This window comes from Gallinula chloropus (assembly GCF_964237585.1).
Source record: "Gallinula chloropus genome assembly, chromosome: 5".
Classification (NCBI taxonomy): domain Eukaryota; kingdom Metazoa; phylum Chordata; class Aves; order Gruiformes; family Rallidae; genus Gallinula; species Gallinula chloropus.
In genome coordinates, this window is record NC_140090.1 from 62,473,728 (window position 1) to 62,491,054 (window position 17,327).

At 43.5% G+C, this 17,327-nt stretch overlaps 1 protein-coding gene across 2 annotated transcripts in view; it reads right to left on the bottom strand.

Moving 5' to 3' along the window:
* ARHGAP22 (Rho GTPase activating protein 22) overlaps positions 1-11,737 on the bottom strand; it is a gene marked incomplete at its 5' end in the record, with an annotated part of 146,538 nt that extends 134,801 nt beyond the window's left edge. For both annotated transcript variants that reach the window (XM_084265278.1, XM_084265277.1), the window contains one exon: positions 11,704-11,737. In XM_084265278.1, coding sequence (XP_084121404.1) covers positions 11,704-11,737 — 34 coding nt within the window. The remainder of the gene's footprint in view (positions 1-11,703) is intronic.
* Between the last annotated feature and the right edge of the window lie 5,590 nt (positions 11,738-17,327).

The window sequence follows — 17,327 nt, forward strand, 5'->3', positions numbered from 1 at the left end:
CTGTCACAAAAAAGTCTGTGACAGAACAAGGAATAAAGACATAATTAATTTAGCACCCTAAGTAATGACTATTTCTCAGCAGACAATATCAGACTGAGGGGTGCAGCACTTCTGCTGCCTTCCAGCATCACCTTTCTTACAGAATAAAAAAAACCCAAACCAACCCAAAACCCCAAACTTATGCAGTAGTATAAATAAGGTTCTCTATGAGACAGTACACAAAATACATTAGAGGACAACTATTCAAATTTACTTTCATCATGCTCACAGCTTTTTCCTTACTAACAGCTGTTTCTTCTCCCTGCTAGAAATAAGAGTATGAAGTAGAATTACATAGCTTGCTGCAGGTCATATTTTAAGCATGCCATTTCACAAAGCTTTCTCCAAGCCAATGAATATGAACACAAAAGTCAAGGAACGAGGTAATACTCTGTACTCTCAAGGCAAGGTTAGGGAGTTACAAGTTCCTGACATGAATTGAACACTAGTCACTCAAGTAACTCTCAAATCATTCATTTATTTGCCAAGTACTGAAAGAAACACACAGAAGCTGGAGTGCCAGTCCATTACAGATCTACATCAATAGACAGCAGGCTCAGGTCAGCCTCATTACCAACAGAGATTCAATTAGCTGCTTTTTTTTTTTTTCTTCCTTTTTCTGGCAGGGGAGGTGAGAATCAAGGGTATTTAAGATGAGCACTTCTTCTGGATAATCACAAGTAAATTCCATAACCAGCAGGTATGAGCCCAAAATTCAACCTATTGTGTCCTTTGTTATTGCAAAGTTACAGATCATATTGATAGACAGCCCAAGACAGAAACCTGCTCCCAGCAAAAACCTGTATTTTAACTTTCCAGTCCCTTTATCCGCACCATCCTCTGATACTTCTCAGCTGGATCCACTGCAGACTTCAGACAGATCATCACTTAGGTCACAGCTGTTTGATGTGTTGCTTTGTCACACCCACTGGGCTACAAAACTATCTAGGGAACTCAAGCACCAGGTCTTCACTCCCACCAAACCTTGGCAGAATCTCTTAAAAGCTGTACACCTTCACCATCTGACAGGCACTGCTGAAGGCACCTCTGCTTCTGCCAAAGCCTTGTAGATCCACGGGCAACCACAATGAGCTACAGCTTACTGCTGCCAGAAGAGGGAAGTCTTACTCCCTTCTTGCTACATCCACACTTCTCTTTCCTTCTGATACACCTAGCCTTTCATTCCTACACTTCACTGCCAATGAGACCCTTTTAGAAGAACAGTTACTCACTGGAATGGTAGAAAGCTCTCAGATATTTTTTTTCTTCTTGCTATTTTAGCGAGTCAAATCAGGTCACAGAAGGAAGACTGAATGAATACCTTGTACTACTGCCATCAGCAAAAGCCTCTTGCAAATCTCCCAGGAATAGTTTTAAGATTTAATTTTTAATAGCTTCACTGTCCACAGTGGACTGAGGAGCAAACAAAAAAAATGCTGACCACAGTAACATCCAGATTGAAGCTGGGATTGTATCCTGAGCTCATACAGCACCAAGTATTGTAGAATTCTGGTGAAGACTGCAGCTCTTCTGCACTATAGATGCAGCAGAAACACAGGCACAATGCAGTTCAACTCAATCTTGCAATAGGCTCCATGGTCTCCCATGTATTTATAATAAATACTAAAGGTTGTGCCACGCCAAGCACATTGTCCATATTACTTAGATATTGCAGCAGCTGCCTGCATCACTGGTACCTTATACTGATATTATGAGCACCAGAGATTCTTAGCTGCCACATTCCATGGGATATCACTTCCCAAAATTATTCTGGACTGAAAAAAATAATCAATGTAGATTACTTACCAAGGCCTTTAAAAGCAACTAGCTACAAGACCGAAGAGATGATATAGTCCAGCCACTTTCAGCAATAAGACTCCCCAGATTCAGCCATAACGTACTTCTCATTTTCCTCATCCAAACAACAATAAAGTATTCACTCCTAACCCCAGTTTTCAGGGCATAGCATTGAGACAACAGTTCAATATGCCTGTTTCAACATTTGCTGTACCTATTTCCAATGTACAAACAAAGCCCGCTTCCTTCTCTGTACTGCAAACAGATGGCTAAGTGACTTGCCCTAGTGCAGGGTTACTGATTGGGAAACCAAGGTAGAAGAAAACCAGGAATTCTTACCTCTACATTAATTCATACTCTGGACCCAAGTACCCAACTTAAATTATTTGGCTATAAGTATTTGTAACAAGACATCATTGATTAATAATGTAAGGGTGGCTCTTCATAAACTTGAGGCCCACCAAGGAATAAGTATTAGCCCTGCGCCTACAGCTGTCCCAAAGAGATCACAATCAACCCAACCCTTTCCCCTGCAAAAGAATCAGTTCTCACCTTGGAACCAACATATACAACTTCTTTGTCATTTAGCTCCTTATACCATAGGTTTGTTCTTTAAACTTAAACACCAGTTCACAGGATGACTATCTTACTGAAGCATAAATAATTCTTAACACCTGCATTTAAGAGGAAGGATATTACAAGCATCTTTTTTCAACCACAGCAAAGAACTAGAATATCCTCCCTTTAGTTCTTCATAAAGGCCAATTTACTGCCTTTTGGGCATGAAGGACACACAGAAAAGCTCTGTGGTAGGGACACACATGAGAAAAACTGTCAGCAGCTGCTTTTTTCCCCCACATTGCTTTTAAATACCTTAAACACATGCAAGCCTAGGCAAACTCTAGGCACGGAGCCTTTCCTCATCCAGCTCACTAGATGGGCCATACAGCAGCCTCATCAAGGGGTTTTCCCCTTCCCACCACAGTGCGCAAACGCCTTCAGCACTGACTCAAACTACATCTGCCCATAACGCAGGGAGCTGAAGAAAACAATAAGCTGTGTTGCTGCGCTTACCTATCAGCTACCACAAAAGTACAGGGAAAAACAGCAACAAAAAAGTCATTCTGCCAGTAACCTTGCAACAGAGATGAATACCTTTACATAGGCACTAAATGTAAGTAGCAGGTGACAGTCCTCTCAGGAGAGGGGTGCTAGCATTTGTTGTGCTTCCACTGTGCTCTTCACAACCCTGCCAGTTTCACCCTGTACTTAATGTGTGTGTTTTACAAGTAATTAGACAGCCTATGGCTTTTTCATTTCACTCCCTCCCCACACATCCTCTCCCTAGCAGTCCAGCTACCCACTGAGCTGAATTACTGCTCTTTCTCAAGACCCCCTCCCTTCCCCAGGAGGTTAGGTCATAGCTCATTATTTAAAGTTTAAACTGCCTGTACTTAATAAGCTGGTGCCTGCCTGCAAAATTGTCAGGCTTTTCCTAAGGAGAGTTATTTCCTGCCTGAAGGCTCAGGCAGGGACAGAAAGGTGCTATTGCCAAGAGCAGCATTTACTTCAATACACACCATGAAGCCTACATGGAAAAGGAGGAGCCTCTTTGCAGAGAAGAAAGGATTACAGCTTTGAACAGCCCAGGTCCTTCATAGGACACATCACAAAGCAGGAATAGGAATCTAAAGCTGACTCTGGAGAAATACCACTAATAGTGCTTTCTTGACCCTTTCTGTATGCACATGTAGCCCCTGAATCAAGGCAACAGAGACAAAGTAATCCCAGCACACAGTTGATAATGCAGCTCACCACCACACAGCCTTGCACCAATGCAGCACAGTGCTAGGAGAGTGGTCTGGTACCAAGGGGGGGCAGAAGCAATTCCCTGCTTCATTCACCTCCCTAGAGGCCCACATAGTGAAAAAGAGACATGCAGTGCCATACTTGTTTGCTTCTCCTCCATGCTTTACCCTCCAATCCAAGCCTGTTTCTTCCTGCTGCTTTCAGGGCAGTTAATCTAACAGTGCACCAGCTCCAGCCCCGATGCCTCCCCCCACAGCCCTTGTAACATTACTTTAGGATTTTAAACTCAACTCAGCAGCTTTCTCACAATTTCTCCAAAGCAGTAAGATGAAACCCAGACACACACCACAGTTAAGGGGGCAGTCACCACCACCACTACTATCACCATAACCACATTCTCATCAGTTCCTCAGACTCCTTCCTCCACCAGGTCATAAGCCATAAACCAAATAATTTTTACTAGCATTTCATCCTAGCCTTTTACCCACACACCTTTATAGAGAAGAGCTCCTGAAATGATCTCTCCTGCCTTATAGAGCCAGTAATTTTAAAAAGGGCGTAGTGAACCTCCCCCTTGCCGTTGGGCTCCTGATTATTGGTGGCTCTGTAGTGCCAGCTGCAGCTAGTAACACTGATTGCTCCCTGCCTGTATGCTTCTAGCAGTGTTGGTGGGCTTTGGGGGGGCCACAGGAAGAGTTTGAAGGAGTTCACAGCTCCAGGGCTGTTTACTTTGATTCCAGGAGTAAGAAGCAAGGTGTTATGATTTTCCTGGTATGCTGAGATGCCAAGGTGCTGGCCCCCCATATGCTCTGGGATAGCTGTATGCAACATCAGCCCCTGAAACCAGACCTGCAGCATGAGACAGTGGAGGCGCTGGGATTCCTTTTTGCAGACTTGAGAGGTTGCAGGTGCTAAACTGTGGTTTGGAGAGGGGGACTAGACATGTAGGAGAGTTCCCCTTTTTCCTTTTCACTAGCCAGTGAAAGGGTTCTTCAGAAAGCATCATTTTGAAGGCTATACAGCCTGAGGAGGTGCCTGAATTGAGCAGTCTCTCAGGTCCAGGAGTTGTGCTAGCAGCATGATGCCAGCCTCTGGTAAAAGAATTCATTGACATGGCTGAAGTTGAGGGGGAAGGTGCCACCTAAAGCCAGAGGAAGAGAGACATGCACCAGTGAAGTCCTGTTGTGCTTGGGGCAGCAGGATTGCCCCACACTTTCTGTAGAAGGCTTGGAGGACAGCCAGAAGCTGGAGGGTTGGTGCCTCTGTAAACAGGAAGTCTGAGTGCATTTAAGACTGTTTGGCTGCCCCTGGATCTCTATGAAATGTATTTATTTCACTGTTCCTAATTTCTTCTCTCTGCTGTGTCCTTTTTCACAAACTGAGTTGCACATGGTTTGTTTTTTACCTTTTTTACCTTGCTGGGCCTTGTCTCAGTTCTGCCTTTTTCACAGGCTGTTCTGCTACTGGGATTGTGTGGCTGCTTCTTAGGTGAGGGCCATCTCTTGAAACCTGAAGTGCATCAGCAATACTGAAGAATTATCAACTGGACAGGCCAAATATGAATCTGAACAAACAGCATCTTCTAACACAGTGAAAGGTCTCCTTCATTGGTCTAAAAATGCCTAATTCATATTACCTTAAGTGTCATTCATCATCACCAAAGCTTATTCCTGAGCCTGGCAAACCTAGGATACATGAGAACTCCTGAAAGCCAGGAATGGTTGATAGCTTTCTGCTGTGATTAAGGCTGTCTTGAAAAAGTGATTAATAATTCCATTTCCTTTAGACAAGAAACCTCTGGAGGGATGACCCCTGTCACCCCATGTTTCTGGTACAGGAAAAAAAAGTTCCTGGAGTCATCCTCCATCATAGTAGTGCGTTCATCCTATTATGTTGATGCCCTCAGTCTACTCAAGAAATACACTTCCAGGGTTGCATTTATATGTCTAAACTGTTCTCTTAACTGGCAAGTTCTAATGGAGACAGAGGTGTTCTTCTTATAGAAAATGGCCAGTGAGAAACTGATGAGTAAGAAGGAAGGACAATCCAATATTCTTGCACACTTGCTAAACTCTGGGAAACTTGTTTCAAGACCTGGCTCTGCCTTGGACTTATGTGGCCTAGGGTTTTTTTTCTTATCCACAGAATGTAAATATTACCTGTGAAATATGGCACATACAAAGATAAATACATTTTCAGTTGTTGAATTCCAAGATACTATGGTAGTGAATTCTTGGCCATGGATTAGCATAATGTATTAACATAAAACTATCAGAATACAAACGTGTTGTGACTCTGACAACTCTGGAGCTGTCTGTATTAGCAAATAGTACAGATCATTAGAAGTGGATCTGTTAAGTTAATGACAAGGAGCTAATGTCCATGCTACATGTGCATTTCAGAGAGCTCTGTTTTGGACTAGTTCTATTCTGATCCTATGGCTCGAATACCCATTAGACTCACTCCTGAAAATATCTACCCACCTAGTTTAATCCATAAAGGAATTCTAGTTTTTTTATTATTCTGAGACTGCCTGATGACTTAACAAAAGTGCAGAAAATGATGATAATTAGATTTGTTTTAAAAGCCCATTTCTAACCCTAAAATGCTCATGTAGATTTCAAAATGTACTACTGTAATTCTCATAACCATCATTTGCTTTTGTATTAAATAATATGCTTTCACCTACAGATTTAAGGAAGTCTGGATTTCCACTGATTGCTGCCTTATGTTTTTGTACCACACAAACCCCAGTCCCTCTACATGTTCCTCAAACTTGCATGCTGCTGTCCCTTCATCTTGCTCAAATACCTAGTTCCTGTCATATCCCAAATAACCGAACAGATTCTTAAATTACTTAGATTTTTGAGTGTCTTGAATTTATGTGTGCTTTTTACAGAGCAGACAGTATGTGTCTTTTGGATTTTCAGTAAGGGATTGTGGTGGTTTAGCCCTGGCTAGAGACCATATGCCCACCAAAGTCAGTCTATCACTCCACTTTTCAGTTGGACAGGGGAGAAAAATATATATTGAGAGGCTTAGGAGTTGAGATAAGGACAGGGAGAGATCATTCCGCAATCAGCGTCACGGGCAAAACAGACTCAACACAGAATAAAGGAAAGAAAACTCTCTAATGTATTACACTGCACTGCACACACAGTGAAACTAGATTCGGATAATAAGTGCAACCAGGTCTTAAAGCACCTCCCCCTACCCCTTCCTTCTTAGCAGACTTCACTTTCGTCATGATTTTGCTCCTTTCTTCCACATCACCCCCCACCACCATCCCCCCCGCATTGTGGCATGAGGAGAGGAAAATGGGGGGTTCAGTCAGTTCCTCACAAGTTTCCTTCTTGGCTGGGGGAGGAGCATTCATTCCACACACCCTTCCCCTGCTGCACAGTGGGGTCCCACTCACAGAAGACAGTCCTTCACAAACTTCTCCAACATGAGTCCTTTCCCACAGGGCTTCAGGTCTTCACCAGCTGCCCGAACATGGGTCACTGCTATGGCAGTCAGTCATAAATCACAATGTCTCTCACTCCAAGTCCTCCACGGGGTCACCAGCCTCCCCCCAGCAGACCTGCTCTGGCACGGATCTCTCCCTTGCTCATCTCTGTCTCCATCTCTCTCCATGGGCTGCAAGTGCTGGCAGGGACCCATGCTTTAACATGGGTCACAGCACCTCCAGTATGTCTCCACCTGCTCCAGCATGGGGCCTCTCCACAGGCTTCAGGTGGGGTCTCAACCTTTTCCATGGACTGCAGCGGGACACCTGCTCCACCATGGGTTTCTCCACAGGCTTCAGGCGCATCTTTCTCTCCGGCACCTGCTGTACCTCTTCCCATCCCCCTTCACCAGCTTTGGTGTCTGCACAGCTCCTGACATCCCTTCTCTGGTGGCAAAAGACAGCTGCTTGCAGGTTTTTTTCTCCTAAATGTGATTCACAGAGGCACTGTGACCATCGACAATTGGCTCGGCCCTGGTCAGCAGTGACTCTGGCCTTGAATAGGCCGATGTTTTCTCTCTGGGGCCTGGAGAGAGCTTCTGGCTGCTGCTTGCAGAACCCACCCCTTGCAGCCCCCCCTTCTCCATCAGAACCCAGACATGCAAAACTGGGACAGGCACCATCTTCCAGAATGTGTTTCTGTTGAGTACTATGTGACATTTTTCCCTGTGTACAGATATGGTTATCTTTCCCTGGTTCTGCTGCCAGTTTTCTTTGAGTATATGAGAGTCAAATACATTTTGACACTCCTTTTCTGCTTTCAAACCAGGTTTTACTTAGACAAGTACCTCAAAAACTGTTAGGACAAAGGCTGGTAGAGAAATCATGCAATAAAGTATCCTTACTGCCACAAGAAAGCAGTTTAAATATAAGTTATTTAAACCTTATATTTACAGGTATGCTCCTGTAATCAAAGAAATAGCACTTTCATTAAAAAATACAACACGATTGCAGAGGCACTGAATATTAAAACCTAGCTGTCCTCACTGCAGGCACATGAAACATACACTGTAAATGTGCACACTCTCAGAGGGCTATAATAGTACTTGACCCAGTAAACTCCTCCTTGGCAGCATTACTGCACACCATTCATAGAAATGTTTTAAGTATGCTAAAGTCCACTTTTCATTCCAGAGAAAGAAAAAAAGAGAGAAGGAGGTAACCCTGTTCTACTGCAACCATGCTGAAGGATATCTGATGTAAAACCAGATCATCTGCAGCAAGCTAGCTAGCTGAAATATCTCCCATCACTTTTTCCAGTCTCTTAGTTATAATTAAACAAACAAACATTGAATTACTATGACTGTGAAGAAAATTTTCAACATACTGTGATATGTTTGAGCATTCCACCAAGTAAGTAATAGGGCAGAGAAACACAGACAATTCTGTAATGTCAGACATCCGTTAGAACAAAAATCCCAGTAAGGAGAAGTTTATTCTTAGTACCTGTGCAAGAGAGACAGACCATGCCGAAGACAGGAATACTGGGCAAGAATTTATCATGTCAGCAGGCTAACTCTCCTGCTATGGAGTACAATCCCAGCAGACCACTTAGTAAAAACCAAATGCATAATCCTGTAGTCAGTCCACCTTCTATTTATTTCCTAGCACATTTAAATGCAACTGGGCAAGAATAGCCTGAGACTTTTCAAACCAAGGAGCAAATGCCATGGGTTGTTTTTTTTTTGTTGTTGTTGTTCATCTTTTAAAAACAATGAAAAAACCCAGGCATTCCTTTAGACTTAAGGATGTAATTTCCCTTCTCTCCATACTGAAGCTTCTCTTGTCTCCATTCTTGAAGGCAGTATTTCCATTGCCCCATCACACAGAAAGAATGTGAAAATAGATGTTTTCCATTGCAGCCACTCATTTCAGAATCCTGGACTTCACCAATTACTGTACATAAAACACTGTAGATGAGAAAATAATGCAAAACCTATTCAGGCCTATCCAAGATGAATGGTTTTCCAGAAGGCCCATTTATACGCATTAAGATTTTCAGTCTGTGAGATTTTACACCTTCCTAGGTCTTATGAAAACATAATATACTTCTGAACATACGTGCCTGAGTTACAGATGTGAACTTGCTGGTGGAATGGCAATGATTGCATTACACTTGACAGCTACCTCTAGTAAGGCAAATTACCTCTGTTCTCTACCATACCTTTGACAGGTGTCAGGCTAAAGTCCAGACTCATCATCTTCGAAAGTCTGAATGTCTTGAAACCCAGGATATTTCTTAAGGACCATACAAAAGTCAAAGATGACAGCATCAGACATCACAAGTGAAGGTTTAAAAGTACCTTCTCAGCAGAGATTTGGAAATAGAAGGGGAGCTGATGAAGCATGTCTGCACAGATGCAGGGAGCTTGAGGCAGACAGGTGGACACATACATAAAGTGGTTTGAGAAAATTGGCCACAAGATATCTTCAAATACATGAACATCCCTAGGTTCAGCTTTATTGCTGTCTCCTGTCACACTCAAGTGAAGCCACAAGCTCTACCCAGAGTATTCTTCCTTGTCCCTTCTCTTCATTCTGTCTGCTCAGAGGAGTCATGCTGCCTCCCTTACACAACTAAGTCCGCAATGGCACAGCTAACAGACACAGGTCTGAAAAATCAGCCAACCTCAAGAAGCAGCTTGCAGCAAATCTCCCGCCCTTCTCAGCAAGAGATTCTTGCAGCCTTCTCAATATTTTTCTTGCCTATGATTTACCACCTGAACTTTCATGAGCAGCCCAACTGGGAGTCCAGTGTGCCTGAACGACCATTTCACATTCATCTGTCTTGCAAGGTGGCACACTTACCTTCAAGAAGCATTCAGCAGCTTCAGCACTGCTTGTTTACAGCTCCTGTGAACAAGAACTGTAGAAGAACCTTGCAGGATTAGACCCTATTTGGTAAGCTTTGTCAGAGGTTGCTTGTGCTTTACACTAGTAGGGAAGTTCCTGAAGTTTCAAAGGCTATCAAGGCAGGTCTTTTAATGAGTTCTAAATTCACTAAGAAATAAACCTACCACTGCAGAGTTAACGAACCAAGCAAAACAAACCCTGAATTACATATACTGCTATAAATTTAAATTGAAATACAGAAGTACGCTATGGTTTGTCCCCAAGCATCAGTAGCCCACAGGGATCTGGAATAATTTGTCCCATAACTAGATTTCAATATATTAATATACAACTTAGTCTCTTCCAGGTGAAAGAACATCAGTCATGCAGTTGTGAAAATATACATTCCTTCCTCTGACACAGGCTTCCTGTACTACTCCAATCACATCACTTAGCCTGTCTCATCAGAGCTATAATAGTCCATAGGAGTGCTATATGTTAATATATTAAAGACTGGAAGGAGATTAGACACCTCTTTCTAAGGAGTGGGGTGGGGTGGCAAAGAGACAGCACCTATAAAGACTTCCTGAACTTCTACAAAATTGTGTAACTAAAGAATAAGTACATATGACTTTACTGTGGGTGAGGCTGGATGTATCTGATCCTGACACCTCCAGATGGCAGGAAGCTTCTTCCTTCCAAGACACTAACAGTTATTTAAAGGGCTGTTGGTATTTTAAGGACTGTTCAGTGTGTAATAGTGCTTTTATATATATGATGCAAAATGACATTTGGTTGGAAGCATGGGTCTCAGAATAACAGCAGCTAGAACCAGTGACAATTTCCTATTTTATAATGCTGGCATGGCTGAAAGAAACCTAATCTTTACCTACTCTTCTGACTGCATCTGCTTTTGCTCCTAAATGACATTAATCTAGCGTCTGTTTCCGATGGGCGGGAAGATAACCCTCTGAGACTGTCATTAGGCTGTGAATGGCAATGATGCTCAACAAATGCCATGTCAAACGAGGAACTGGTGCTGCAGCAGATCACACAATACCTGCCAGAGCATCTCCTCCAGGTAAGCTGGAGTGGATACACCATCTGTGTCCTGCCCCAGCTGGTCACTTTACAAACACTATATATTACACCTCGTGGGTCTGCACATCATTGCAAAAACAGGGCAGCTTTTCCTTCCTTCCTTCCTTTGTCTTGCCCACAGTTTCCCCACAGTCTCCTTCTAGCCCTGGAGGGATAACGAGCTAGAGCAAACTGCTTCTCCGAGATGCTGCAGGTAAACTTAACACACCTGTCTCCAGCCATTCTAATGAACAACAGCATTAGAAGCACAACATTAGCAACCGCCACAAGGGTACAAAGGCTCCCTCGAGTCCCAGGACAGAGTACAATGTTTTAATTACCTTGCTGCTCTGCCCTGACATTGCAGGCGACGTTAGTGAACACAAGCAGGGGTTCCCCTCCTCCTACACTTCATTCTTCCCGAGCTTCTGGCAAGGGTCGCTCGCTCCCCTTGCCCTCCCCAGGTCCAGCTTCGGCCAGCGGGGCAGCACCTTTCTCTGCCGGGGGCGGCCGCCGCAGCTCGGTGGGGGGGGACTGCGCGGACAGGGGTAGAGCCTCTCCGCCACCGCCGGGAACTCTCCCCGTGGCGGCAGACGGTCCCTCCCCACACCGCGCGGCGCACGGGAAGGCACACTCACCTCTCCTGGCCTGCCTGATCTTGGGGCTCAGCATGCTCCCGGCTGGGCGCGCCGCTGCCCGCAGCCTCAGCGGCCGGCCCCGGCCGCCGCCCCGCACATCGCCGCGCCCGCCGCTCTCCGCTCAAACGCCACTTCTCTCCACTTCCAGCTCTGGCGCGGGGGTGACGCTTCAAATGGGGCTAAATAACCCCTAATGCATTATTTATCCGGCCTCGAATTAATTCCCAATCCAAACTAGGCATTAAGTGCCTCGGTAATTACTGTCGATAAATCGCTAGCACGCAGACACGAGGGCTGGACCTGGCTCCTTCTGCTAATTGGCCGTGCATCAGTGGTATTAATATGCCTCTTTCGGGGAGCAGCGCTGATCCCAAACTACCTCTCTGCATCTTCCTCATGTCGTGCTCAACAGACGCTTTGGCTCGACAAGGATCAGATCAGCAGCTGAATCTCTCCAAGCCTGAGGCAGCAGCGGGGGGGTGGTAAAGGAGCACAAAGCACACGCCGAGAACCTTGTGCATCTAATAAGGTTGTGCGTTAGAAATACCGAGTACGTAGGTTCAGAAGGCAGTGGCATGCTGGGCTGCCTGCTGAGCACGGCATGCAGGGACCACTCAGGGGCTGCATCCCTCCTAGGGAGCTATTCCGGTGAGAGCCAAGGAGCTGAGAGAGGAAGGAACCACTGCTTTCTGGAAGCGAGAAAAATCTCTTGCCTGCAGTGACAACCTGGCAGGATGGGCACAAGGGAATGCCATCATTCCATTTTAGCACCCATCAGTTTTATTTGTACTCTTTGCTAAGGAGAGAGGTAAAGTCTGCCATTAATAATGGGGGTAGAAAAGGACAAATGAAATGAAATATATAGTACTATTATATATACTACTATTAAATAGTGTCTGTAAACAGATAAGTGGATGAAAACTGAATCTGAGTAATTGACACATCCTGCCCCTGGGCTGCTGCTCTTAGCAGGATCTCCTCCCTTGCCATTCCCATCTGCCTAGCAGGTTCTTCTGCATTGTAGAAAACGGGGTAGATACTTCTCTGGCAATGGTCATGCCCTGCAGAATCACCCTGCAGGTTCATATTGCTGAGTTGCATAGACAAAAGAAACTGAGATAGGCAGCTTCCTCCTCTGCCAAGAAAATCCATCATATCTTGGATACTGAATACTGGCCATCAAGTCACATCTCTAGTAGTGGAAAGAGTTCCCTGGCCCTTTGCGGAGGCTGTACTTCTCAATGTGCAGGCTGCAGCAATGGCCAAGATATTATGGACCTTTAGCTTCTGGTGGAAATGGCTGCTTGGAAGTTGTTATAAATCTTTGAGTTGATGGTGGCTGTCTCAGGTTTATGCACTTGTAAATTAGGATCTGAACTATTGTCTCTACAAGCTCCCACAGTTACCTCCTCATTAATTGCCTGGATTGGCTGGGGCTCAGTAAAGTGAAGAGCAGCTACCTGGTGATCTCTTGGACAAAAAGCTTAACAAATGTCCTGATAATGTGGATAACCAGCAAGAGCATCAGCAGCAGGGAGTTATGTGTCTGTCTTTCTGTGCAACCTGTCTTTCATATCAACCATTTAACGGTACTTTTCTCTATCCATATTTTTAGCATTTCTTATCTGTCCTGATGTTGTTTATTCACGTCATTTTGCACAGGAAGCCAACTGTGTGTACAGTAAAACATGACAAGAGATAAAGTTAAGTGAACTTTTAACCTCATGGGAAACATGGAATGCTTCATCCCACTAAGTCACTGCTCATGAAGATTTCGACCCTAGAGAAAAATATTATGTAGGGACCTATAGAATTAGCATGCTCATAGGTAAAAGGAAAAAATTTAAACAAATAACAGCCAAGTTCAAAACTAAATGCTAACTTTGAAGGGTGTTTTTTTGTTGTTAAAATCAAAGTATCACTTAAATACATTTTTTTCAAAGTTGGAAAATTCCCATTTTTCCCCCCAGCTTAAACACAAATCAGTTCAGACCTGAATTTCTCAGAATCACTCTTTAGGGCAAATAAACTATGTGTCATTGGCGGGGGGAGGGGGGGGGAGGGGGGGCTATAAAAACATGCCATTTGAAAGAGGAAAAAACCCAAACCAAATCATCTCCAGCAAGTGGTTCCATGCTGGCTGCAGTCCTTTGCCCTGACCATTTAAAGAAATACTTCCTGAAAAAAACGCTGAGAATAGGTCCAACAGAAAGCCAGCCTAGCAAGTGTCTAGAAGGAACCAGACTCTAGCGGAATGTTTAATTCCTGAAGCTTGTGCACTGAACTGTACCCATTTCCATTCCATAGCTAGTTGCTCAGCTGTGCTGACCTCACAGAACCATATCTCACAGGGACCCTGCCCATGGAGCAGGGCTTGGAGTACACTTTTTCTGTAGCTCAAGTCAACTCTTCACCTGTATCTATCCCACAGTGCTGCCAGCTGCCCTTTCAACACACATCCCTGGAAAGATGGTTTTTGAACCCTTCTATATAAAAGCCACTGTGATAAGGATGACAGAGCTTAGAGGAGTCTGCAGTGATGCAGAAGAATTAAAAACATCAAGCAATGGCTGATTTAGCTTGTTCTCCCTACATCAAGTTTTTTCTGACTTCTTGTTGATGACTGTAATCGCTATCCTTCACAGGCAATTAAAATCTGAAGAGTACAGAATTTACATATCCTTGAAGTTCACGTGGCAGTTGATCTAAAGACAATTAGTTCAGTGCAATAATTTTACTTAAAAGAAAGGATTATAAAGATAGACAGAATGAAGGAATAACCAGTGAAAATCTTACTTCCAATGTATTTGCATCAGTTTATTCCCTGATTATGCAGTCACAGTAGAAAAAAAGGATACTGATATAGCCTAGCCAGGGATACATTAGCCCCCTATTTCATTGGTAATTAAAAGCTGGTAAGTACAGGGGTGAGAAGAACTGAAGAAAATAGAGATAAAGTTCTGTGGCAGCAGCTCCCCCCTTTCACCCTATAAAAGTATCCTTGAGAGGAGGCTGAAACTACACTGATTAGACAATTTAGAGAGAAAAGCCAGAAAAGGTATCTGGAGATGCTCCCTAACTAGAAAGTATCTGAAGTAGCATCCTGAGCTTTATATTGAGCCCTTGCACCAACAACTCAGAGTAATACCTACCGGCAACTCCAGAACACAACTCACCTAGGTCCTTGCTGTCAAAACCTAGCATTACAACAGCAGAAAGAAATGTTTCCTAGAACATGCAGCAAAGCTACCACAAAGAGCAGAACTACTCATAAACACACTCTACAAAGAATACAAAAACATATATCATGGCTCTAAGTAAATCATTTGCCTTAAGCCCTGATCAGCCTCACCTGGCCACCACCCACACCGTCTGTCCATAGGCCCAGGAGCTCCATTTAAGCCCAGGCGTGGGGCTTCCTTTCTAGCCTTAGTATTTTGTAAGAGTTGTGGTTTTTAGCTGAGCTGTGGTAATGTATGGGTCTGGTCTGTGATATATGGACTCTTTTCTCAACTTGACCTTGTGTTTGCCTTGTCACTGTAGGCCTACCTAGTAGCTAACAAATTGTATTTGGTACTGAATTTTCATCCAAGGTATTTCTGACTATGAGCTGGATTGACCCTAGACCTCTTTTATTACTATGGGCACATTTGACTGGGACTCCTAGTTGAACCTTTGTATTGTTTCTAAGCCTTTCTTCCTTACTTAGGTAGTGTGGGGACTGTGTCCTGTGCTGCATATCATCTCTTCCTTTTTTCTTTGGTAGAGAATGGCCCTTTCTGGTTATACCATTCTAGAGCTAGGCTAAAGTTGGTTCAATTCAACAGGCTTCTTAGATATAGTTAGGAAGCTGCTGGGCTGAAGGCAATAAGACTTTCATGACTGAGTATTCTGAGGTAAGAGGGGTGTTCTTGATGGCCTGAGATACCCATGTCAAGGAATGTACCGGTTGTTGCTCTTGTGATTATATTTTTCTGCTTGTCCAAATCAGAAGGGTTGTCTATCTTAAAGCAAGGCTAGAAAATAGAAATTGGCTGATTAACCAAGGGCTAGAGAAATGCTTCTATCTGTCTTTCATATGAATCTAAAAATAAATGTGTTCACTAATTATCTGCTGCCTGTTTGGAATGTGGAAAACTCTTCTGTGTGTCACAAGTGTTTACTCTTGATTGCTAAGCACATGTAATGAAGGAAGGTGATGTGGTGTAGAGAATAAAAAACTTAAGGAGAATGGAATGGTCTCCAGCTTTAATGATAGGTAATTTACTGTGATCACAAGCAAGATACTCCCAGGTCCAGTCCACCTCCATGCAGTGTTTTGAGACCTGGGGTTGGCAAGTGCTATCTAATGCAGAGGATGATAATGAGTTACTGCAGCAGGGACATTCACAGAAGATATGATTCATGTGTTGGCACCAAGGCTGTTGGTTGCAATCTATGAAACATGTTGGGTGCTTGAGATGAAAGAGTGCGTGGGCCAGTGAAGTTGCTGAATCTGTGTAGGGGGCATTGAAGGGATCTCTGTTTCCCCAGGCGGCACACACAGCATGCTGTCACCTACCAATTATTACACAGCATATCCTTTTTTCCTCCTCCTCATCTTCTGCTTCTATATGCAGTCCAAGGACTTCTTGTAACTAGCTGATTGATATATTCTCTTTACTCATCAGCAAGATGAGTCTGAATCACAGCCAACATCTAGTCACCCTGGACTTTGGCGCTATTGAAATCCAGATCCAGTTTATTTAGATGACAATTTTGTTTTCAGTCTGTTCTCTTATGATATAAAATGGAGTTGATGGAACATGGTCCAAAGAAACAAGAAGAACCATAGTGTACATCTTGAGATCAATAACTGCAGCAGCATTGTCTCTGCAAGACAAGCTAGAATAATTATATATACAGGAACTGTAAGAATTCTGCTGAATAAGATTTAGTAGCAAATTGACAACTCTTCAAGTATCCAGTAGCAAAAGGAATTTTAGTTTGATGTGGCCCTGGATTCCAGGCTAAACGTTCACCAGTTCAAACATCTTGATTGCGATACCACCTGATTTTCCACTGGTCTTTCAGCTGCTAGTAACCTGTGATTTTATTGGCTCTATGAGGAAATAGAGCAAGAAATACTTGGACCACAATGAGAAAGTTTTCCTGTTTTCTTTTTGAGGTGTCCTCTTCAATACCAGGTAAGCTGATGATGCAGGAGAGAGAAGACTATGCAAATGTTCTAGAGAAGCTCTGGAAACAACTGGAAACTCAAAGGTATTTCTGAGAAGTTAATATCTCTGCAAAAAAACTTTAGTTCAGGGATTATCTAGGGCCAAGAGATAAGAAATAGAGTTAACTTTTTTTAGGTTTGGCTGAAAATTAAAAAAGAAATTGCATAAGCCTAATAGCATGTTGGACTTCCCAGAGGAGTCAGTGAATATGCTAAACACATCACAACTACTGAGAGAAGACAGAACTATGTTCTCATAGAATTACATTCAGAGATGAGAGGTAAGATGGAGACTGTGAATAAGAATAATTCTGAAATTTTTGCAGAGTTTAACAAGGCAACTTCTGCGTTTCTTTATCATCCTTCTACAGTCACTGTCCCTTCCCATCTAGTCGCGTTCCACAAA